The sequence below is a fragment of the Acanthisitta chloris genome, unplaced genomic scaffold, assembly GCF_000695815.1.
Source record: "Acanthisitta chloris isolate BGI_N310 unplaced genomic scaffold, ASM69581v1 scaffold46276, whole genome shotgun sequence".
Classification (NCBI taxonomy): Eukaryota; Metazoa; Chordata; class Aves; order Passeriformes; family Acanthisittidae; genus Acanthisitta; species Acanthisitta chloris.
In genome coordinates this window covers 813-10222 of record NW_008678466.1, presented here as the reverse complement: position 1 = coordinate 10222, position 9410 = coordinate 813, and the positions used below count along the sequence as shown (strand labels likewise).

Genomic DNA, 9410 nt, shown 5'->3' with positions numbered 1-9410 from the left:
CCCCCCAAAAAAAACCCCAAAAAAACCTTCCTCCCGTGCCGTACCTGCGCCTAGCCGCCGCAGCGAGCCGCGGGGGTGCTCTCCGGCAGGAATTCCTTAAGGAATTCGCGCTGTTGTGCTGGGGGTGGTCGGAGGGAGCGCCGGTCGTTCCCGAGCGGCGTGTGAAGTTTTCTTTCGGTCAAGGGAAAACTGCGGGGAAAGTTCTGTCTGGCGTTTCGGAGTTGAATCCGCAGCTCGTGGCGGTGTTGTTTAGGTTAGTTTTGATTGAGGTTTGCTTTGTTCTTGATCCTTTCTGATAGTCCGGCAGCATCGTGGGTATTAACGGAGTGCAGCGGGGAACTTATTTTCACTCGCTTATTAGAAAATATTTCGCGTCCTGCCAAAGTTTTGGTGTAACCTGACAGAGCTGTTAGTCAAATGTGCTTAAAGGATCTGTCCGGTCACTGTCAAGTTAACTCTTTGGTTGCCAAGCTAAATATTTATTGTTCAAATGCCACTTAGGAAAGGGATTTAAAGAGTCGTATCGAAGGACTTGAAACTTCAGAGAGAGCTGCAGCAACTCGGAACAGTGTGAGTCCATGTGCTTCACATATGGCTCTGCAGTGCTGGGCTGATGTGACAGTTTGGATCTGATCGTTTCATCCTGGATGCAGCTGGTACTCCTTCTCCCTCTGCAGCCAGCTCAGCTATCTCTTCCTTACCGAGAATTTGCAGGCTCGCTAGTCACTTTTGATTGTTATTTATTACTGTTCTGATGAATTTTCAAACCTGGCAGCCAGAAGGGTTTGAATCTGCAAGTCCCCCCGTGCAATTTGACTCAAATGCCACAGAGTTCTGAACTTCCTTTGGGGGTAATGGGATCTCCATGGCAATGAGGCCTGCTGAGAGAGAAACGTGGGCTTGGAATTTGATAAAAGATGACTTGGGGGCTGTAAAACACCATCATCCTCATCCCAAAGTAATAATTAATCATGGCTTAGAGCAACCTGACTTGTGGAATTGGAGAAAGCTGAGGAATTGGGCTTGAAGAGGCATCTGAGGAATTGCCTCGTGTTGAAAAAAAATCCTTTTGGGTAGGAAAAAAAACCCAGAAAGGTGTGTCATGAAAAGAATATAAATGTGTTGCTTCCAGCCCAATGCATCAAAGAGCTCAGAGCCTGTAATGCTTTCAGCTGACAAGTTCGTGGCACGGTGCCATTCCCAGAGGAGTGGTGCAGATTCCATTCAGAAACACAGGGAGTGCAGCATCTATGGGAGGTCGTCTGGGGTGGCTTTTTAAAGCTCTGTGTGTGCCTGCTGCAGAAATGCCTCTTTGCTGGGGGTTTGAAACTTGCAGGATATAATGGTTTGAGGAAAAAAAAAAAAAAAGTAGTAGTAGAACTGGGAATTTGAGCCAAACGTAGCTGCAGTTTCTGGGCTGCTTCTGTAGGAACTGGAAGTTCTGGTGTGTTACATGTGTGTGAGCCTGATGTTTAGAAAGCACTGGGTATCAGCTCTGTGAGTCCTTTCCCTTCTTGGGTGTGAAGGTGAGCTATGAAAATGGAGCCATGGGAGATAATTGAGGCAAAAATGCTAAAAGTATCAAAACTCTTTCAAAACAAAGTATTAGCTACAAAACTGTACCAGAGGTTCAGGAACCTTCTGATTCCTTCATGAACTTCAGCTCTTTTTTGATTAGCTGGTTGTGTATTTAGTTTGTTGTATGTAATACAGAAATTGATTTATATATATATATATATGCAATAAACATTGATATTGCTGGTTTTATTTCAATCCTAAGCCATTTCTAAGCCACTCAGGCTGTTTATTTCTATGTGCATCCTGTGCTCAGTTATACACACTAGATGCAGACTTAGACTGCTGATGGTCACAAATGTGACCATCCAGGAGCAAATATGTCTCAGAGTAGTTAATTCTTTTCCTTCTGCTATACATCAAGTGGCTCACAAATGGGGACAACACTCTTGTGGCTGTGTCTTGACCAACCACCACCAATTTTGCTCCTCAGGGGCTATTTGATTGCAGCACCTTCTGTATTCAGATCTGGTGTGGAGGAAGCTATCAGTGTAACCATCTTCAACTCTGTCAAGGAGACAACAGTCCAGATCCAGTTAGTGGTCAAAGGAGAAACCGTGTCACGGAGCCACGGAACAGTCCTGGGTAAGTGCCTGTAGTTCTGAGCATGAGAACTAGTTGATAGGTTGAGGTGCTGTGAGAACTCATCAAGATCTTGCCAAGAATTGCTGTAGGTGTTAAGAGAACTGGAATCAAACTTATATTTAATAATTGGCTTCTGCTGCACCTTCTCTGTTGATTGTGTTAATGTGGTTTGATGTATATGATCTCAAACCTCCAATGCCAATGACTTATAACACTAAGACATACAGAGACCAAAGATGATTCATATTCAAGAGTCTGATAGTGAATATCTTTCCTTTTGAAACCTGTTTGACACTGGCAAGCTAAGTAAGGAATAAGTTGTTTTTAAAGAAAAATATAAAATCTACAACATCATCATCACTTTATTCCCTTATCTTACAGTGAGTGCTGGGAATACAATCTCCCCATCCTCAGGACTGAGTGTTGCTGAGTCAGGTGCTAATATTTATTCAGTTGAGTAAATCTTTACAATCCAAGACAGATACCTCTGTGCTGTAAAGGCAAAGTGTTTTGAGTATGTCCAACTTAATACTGAGTGAACTTCCAGTGGTGAAAGTGGAGCCCAGGAGTGCTGTTGTACCACTGTAGACAAGGCTCAGGCAATCAGGCTCTTGAACCATCATGTTTTAACCTTTCTATGTGTAGAAACCTGGGGGTTTTATAAACCCCTTTTCCTTTCTTGGAACAGTTTGTCTCTGGTTTTATCCTCCCCTTGTTGTCTTTGAAACTGGCTGATGACTGCGAAGTCATTCAAAGGGAGTGATGCTCACACATGTGGGCAGCACATGCTCCAGAGAACTCTTAGGTATGGCTGTATCCAGCAATCCAAATAGATCCTCTGGGTGTTTGTTTAGGGAATTACTCAAGTCCCAAGGGAGACCAGGTCCTTTTTACAGCAAAATACTTCTGTAAGCACAGGCTCTGTGCTCAAACCTCAGCCTTGGTGGCACTCATTATCCACAGAACACTTTGCAGTTTACCATGGGCAAAACCTGTAAAGAAATAGTGCCTTAGCTTGAGAATAACTATTTCTTTTCCTTTTTATTTTTCTCTCTTTCATTGCAGATAAGGGAACGATTAAACTGAAGGTGAGTGTCAATAATTTGAAGATGTTTTTGGTGAAAGCATGAAGGACTTTATTTCAGCCACATCAGGCATTGCTGCCTGAGCAGCTGTGGCACCAACACACATCACATTCTGGTGCACACACTGAGGAGGAAGAAGTTTCACAAGAGGAAGAGTGAAAAGAACAAAGCTTAATCCATCACAGCTCATCTGTCAGGCCCTTCTGTCACTGAAGAAAATCAGTGGCTGAATCTCTGGCTCATGGCAAAGTTCTATGTTGGGGCTATTTGGTAAGAAAGGCAGCACAGGATGCTGAGTAAGTGATGTGGAGGTTATTGCTTCAAATGTAGGCAAAAAAGAGCTGGGCTGAAGAACAAGCCTTAGAAGTGTTGTCTCTATTAACTTAGGACTTGCTTTGGAGTTGTCCTCTTGGATGGCACTTAAGGAGTGGAACAAACCATTAAATTTTGACCTGCTTCTGGATTCAGATTCTATCAGATTTTTTACTTTGTCATTTTTAATCTGATGCCATTTTAAAAGTCTTTTATTTCTCTGAGCAAGTGGTTGGATATGTGCAAGCATGAACTTTTGTTCTGGGGATGTTTTTGTGTTGAGGTTGTCTCCTGTTTGGTGGAGCTGTGCCTTCCATAGCAGTGTTGCTTTCCCCATAGTAACACCTTCTGTAGTGGAAGTTGCACATGTAGATCAAGTATCACTTTGCTGGAGTGATAAAGAAAGGGCAGAAAAGAACTTCCTGCTGTGTTTTAGCAGGACTTTGCCTCCTTTGAAGTTTGTATGTTGTAACAAGTCTAGTATGTTCTTCATTTCCTTTTCACTACTAACACCCAGTTACCCTGAAGAGCAGCAGGTGGCTGCTCTCGCTCACTTCAGTGCCAGTTATTTTCCTCAAAGGCTTCTCTGTGTCTCCCTCACCTCCCTGTCTGTGCTCTAGGTGCCTTCAGGACTTCGTGGACAAGCACATCTAAAGGTCTGGGGCAACAGGCACCTGGCAGAGGAAGGTTACATTTTCCACAACTACACCACAGTCACCATCGACAGCAAAGGATCCTCAGTGTTCATCCAGACTGACAAACCTGTCTATAAACCCAAGCAGAAAGGTAAAGTGACCTTGAAGACCCTGCCAGGTGCTAGGGCTGCTATCAAGCAATCCTGGTGTCAAGGGGAGTTTCTAGGCTGTGCTGTTCAGTTCAGTCTCAGCTGTGATGACCAATGAATTTCCTCTTTTTCTTTTTTAGTGTTGATAAACCTCTTCATGGTGACTTCTGACTTGAGACCAGTCAATGACAGGGTAAGGAAAACTGTTTTCTCTTACTCTAAAGTGTGATGGAACACTGGGCAACCTGTGTTTTATTTTAATGTACTTCTGTGCAGAACTAGAACTGGATTTGTAACCTCTTTAGGTATCTCTTGTGATAGCTTGTTGGATTTTCAATTTAGCTTTTTTCCCCTTGGTCACGTTGCCATTGAAGGAGGATAAAGACTTGTGGAGTGCTGGAAAATAGGACACAAATATGGCAGAGCAGGGACAAGAGTTTTTCAGATTTATTTAGGTAGTACACAGACATGCTAAGTACTACTTTTCCAATTAGATGTGTGGATGAAATGTGTGTTTCTCAGGCTATTCTTAGCAAAGAAGAGATGTTTAAACTGTCCCTTTGTGTATCACACCTTGCTTAGCTCCACTCAGCTGTTCAGCCCAGAAAGCAGATGAGTAACTTAGTTTTATAAAGCCTTTTATTGTCTGTTTTTTTCTTTCAGATTGAAGCTTACGTGGTGGTGAGTGTCTGTCTGCTCATCTAGCATGTTCTGGAGAGGCACCAGGTTCTTGTAGCCTGAAGAGGAACAAGTCACACATCTGTACCTTTTCAAGTCCCTTATGGCCATTCCCAACTATAACCTGTGCAGTTTTCTCTATTCCTGTGTCTTTAACTGGCACCAACACATCCTGGTTTTCTACTTCAGCTTCAGAACTCCATTTCCATTTTTCACCATGAGAACTGACTCAATTCACTTGGATTTAGAAGTGTAACAGTCCCACCCAATCTCTCCCTTCCTTGCAATGCAGTCCCTCTCCTATGCACTGTCCAGGCTGATGGAGCAGGGCCAATCTCATCTCTTCACCCAAACATTATCATAGTGGACAGTAGAAATTCATGGCAAGGAAAGGCTTCTTCCTTATGAGGTGAATGAGAGGTTCCCTCTGTGTCTAGCCCTGCTTTCCCCCCCTTTTTTAGCCCTGAGTTAGCTGTCAGTAAGCACAAGAATTCACCTTCTCCTGTTGGCATTCAGCTCAGATCTCATGCTGACAAAATCAATGGGATTCATTTCATCTGACTTCAGCTAGAAATTGCCTTGGTAGTGGTGCAGCTCCTGAGGAACAGGGAGAAAGTGTCTTCAGAGGCCAATTCATCCCATTCACAAGAGGTGTCTTAAGACAGGTGGAAGATCTGCTTGGCAGCACTTACCTGTGTGCATTGGCCCTAGAAGAAGTGCTCTTAAATCATTTTAGAAAGCAAACACCACTGGTAAAGCATCTTCAGGGCATTTTTGATGGATTTTTGTTACACCTGAGCTGGTAGAGAAGTGTGTGCTACAACATCAAGTTCTTTGTTGCAAACTGAGTTAAGTAAATGTATTGGTGATGTTCATTTTCACTGTGGTGTTTCTCATCCCTAACCCCCTGTGCAGGATCCTCGGGGCTCTCGTATGATAGAGTGGAGCAATCTGAAGCCATTCTGCTGTGGTAAGTTTCAGATGATTTTTTTTCTCCATGTGTTGTCATTTTCCTTTGCTCCTGCTCACACTGAGTTGTGTTGGATAAGCCTTGGCAAGGGCTGAGGAGTGGCACAGAGCTCACACCCTGTTGTTTGCTTTTTCAGGGATTGTCAACATGACTTTTCCTTTGTCTGATCAGCCAGTGTTTGGGGAATGGCTCATCTTTGCAGAGATGCAGGGGCACACATACAACAAGTCTTTTGAAGTTCAGAAATATGGTGAGTTGACCTTAACCCAAGTGCCTTTGGAAGAACGGAACGGTATGGAATGTTTTCCCTTGAGATGAAACACCTGAGAAATAATGCATTTAAAATGTAGCATGGAAAGATCTTTAGAGCTGTGTACTTCAGGGATGTGGACACTGCCAGCTGGGAGTTTGGCCAAGGTCAGCTTGCCAAGGTGGTCTTGGTTTGCTGCTGGTGTTGACTGATCCTCTGCTGAGTGCTATCCTGTTCTGTTCCCCACACTGCCCTCCTGGGCCACCAGCAGGGATCTGGTCAGAGCTGTCTGGACTTTTGCTATAATCTGGTCAAGAAATCCCCTTGAAAATGTTCTGTTCTATTTCTTTTCCTTGTAGTATTACCCAAGTTTGAGCTGCTGATTGATCCCCCTCGCTACATTCGTGACCTTTCACTGTGTGAAAAAGGAACTGTCCATGCCAGGTAGGAACATGTCCCACATCAAGTCTCATTGCTATGGATTATAGTGCAGTCACTGGAGCTGGAATTCAATCTCCTGCAGGCTTTTTGGGTGATTTCTGGTCAGCATCATCAGCTTTATGTAAGATCCTTCATAAAACATTAAAAATAAGCTGGAAAACCTGTGATATTTTATTCTGTTTTCTAGATGAGCAGGTCACCTTGCCTTGATAGAACCAGGAAAGCAGAAAGCAGCTGGAAGTTATTCATTATCCCCTTTCCATTTCAGATACACATTTGGAAAACCAGTGACAGGGAAGTTAATTGTCAACATGACTATAAATGGTGTCGGGTACTACAGGCATGAAGTGGGACATCCTGTCCTCAAAACTACCCAGGTGAGGGAGAACATTGACTCACTAGTGAAAAATACCTGCTCTGTGCTCTTTGATGTTCATACCACAGCTCTGTGTTGTTACCGATGGGAGATCAGAAAATAAATGAGTAAATGTGATAATTGGGCCCAGCATAATAAAAATATGACACTTTTGTGTGATATGGTTTGGGCGGATGAGAATTTGTTGGCATAGTATTAATCTGGTTTCAGAGAATATATGGCTGAGGGGAACAGGGTGCTCGGTGCTGGTGAGGCCACACCTTGAATCCTGTGCTCAGCTCTGGGCTCCTCAGCTCAGGAGAGACATTGAGGGGCTGGAGCAGGTCCAGAGAAGAGCAACGAGGCTGGGGAAGGGACTGGAGCACAAGTGCCATGAGGAGAGGCTGAGGGAGCTGGGGGTGTTCAGCCTGGAGAAGAGGAGGCTCAGGGGAGACCTTCTCACCCTCTGCAACTCCCTGACAGGAGGTTCAGTCAGGTGGGGGTTGGTCTCTTCTCCCAGGCAACAGCAGCAGGACAAGAGGGCACAGACTCAAGCTCTGCCAGGGGAGGGTTAGGTTGGATCTTAGGAAGAGATTTTTTACAGGGAGAGTGCTCAGGCATTGGAATGTGCTGCCCAGGGAGGTGGTGGATTCACCATCCCTGGAGGTTTTCCCTGGATGTGGCACTTAGTGCCATGGTCTAGTAACCATGGTAGGGTTGGACTCGATGATCTTGGAGGTCTCCTCCAACCTGGTTGATTCTATGATCCTGAGAGATTGTGACAGAGCTAGTCCAGGCTATGGATAAGAGAGGAAAATGAAACTTGCTTTCTTTCCTCCTTCCTTCACCCACTCCCCAATGAATTCACTCCTAATCCTTTAAAAACACTGCTGCAAACTCCTAACAAGTGCCTAAGCTTTAGATTTGGCTCCTAGACCCTGTCTGAAGGTAGAATGCAACCTTACCTTTCCATTCCCCACCACACTTGCTAGATTGATGGCTCTGCTGCCTTCGAGGTGTGTGTGAAGGACATGATGCCAGCTGATGTCCCTGAGCACTTCCGAGGCACGGTCAACATCTGGGCCACGGTGATCAGCTCTGATGGGAGCAAGCAAGTCACATTTGATGACTCAACCCCTGTTCAGAAACAGCTCATCGATATCAAGTACTCCAAGGACACCAGGAAACAGTTCAAACCTGGGCTGCCCTACAAGGGGAAGGTAAAATAGAGACACTGACCTGATACTGACCTGATCTCAGGCTGTCACACCATGTTCTGGTGTGTTTTTTCCCACATTGACTGGTATTGGTGATAATGTAAACCCTGTTGCTCTCTAAATGTGTAGGTAGAAGTGACTTACCCTGATGGAAGTCCAGCAGACAGAGTCACTATCCGAATCAAAGCTGAGCTCACACCCAAGGACAATGTTTATACAAGTGAACTGGTATCAAGGAATGGCCTGGTGGAGTTTGAAATCCCCTCCATCCCCACAGCTGCCCAATATGTCTGGCTGGAGGTGGGTAAAAGCTCTTTATAGGATTAGTAGGCTTTAATGTAACTAATCTTGTCAAACCTGCACTTTATAAATCATTGCCACAAACAGGAAATCGGTGCCTTTTAGCTTCAGCTTCTGGATTTCAGCACTGCAAACACTTGCTTTGGTTCTTGCTGCCAGCAGAGCTGGTGTTGATAACCATCATGAAAAGATGCTTCTCCAAATACAGCTTAGCATGGTAGTAAAGGTCCAATATTTGAGCAGTGCTGTTGCTGTGTGAAGATGACACGAGACAAACAGCTGGAAAGCATAAAATGGGAGAAGGGGATAGCACAAATTGGGATTTCGGTGTATAACATTTAGATGTAACTTCTTTTTTTTTAAGACCAAAGTGACAGCAATTGATGGGAAACCCTCTGGGGATCAATATCTGCCCAACTACTTGTCCATCAGCAGCTGGTACTCACCCAGCAAGTGTCACATTCAGCTCCAGGCACCAGATAAACCTTTCCAGGTATGTTGGCTTCATATTCCATCATGGCAACAACTGCATTTCTTGGCTTGTAGTACATTGTCCTAATCAAATACCTCTAGTCACTTCAGTTCTTGGGATCCTGACTGATTATTTCCAGTTCAAAGGGGAAAGGAGCTGCACTTGAGCCACCAAATAACTGTGCAGTGTGGACTGCACATGGTGCCAAGCAAAGCACTTTTGATGCTCTGTGCAGCTCCTCATTCCCTTTTGTCTGGGGACAGGGAGAGAGAGTGGATGTAGGCACTGACAGCATTTCAGCTTTCCACATTGGAATGTGTGTTCTGTGCACCTCCAGCACAGTCAGACATGGATTGTTAGCTGAAAATGATTGACAGTAATGTTAG

At 44.5% G+C, this 9410-nt stretch overlaps 1 protein-coding gene across 1 annotated transcript; it reads left to right on the top strand.

Moving 5' to 3' along the window:
• Positions 1–2008: 2008 nt before the first annotated feature.
• On the top strand, positions 2009–9045 carry LOC103804262 (C3 and PZP-like alpha-2-macroglobulin domain-containing protein 8; the record flags this gene model as incomplete). Its single annotated transcript, XM_009076865.1, has 12 exons — positions 2009–2160; positions 3226–3248; positions 4178–4343; positions 4482–4534; positions 5005–5022; positions 5935–5989; positions 6126–6239; positions 6599–6683; positions 6949–7057; positions 8028–8255; positions 8382–8552; positions 8917–9045. Coding segments are annotated over 12 exons (1303 nt in total), but the record flags the coding sequence as incomplete, so codon positions are not given.
• Positions 9046–9410: the final 365 nt, after the last annotated feature.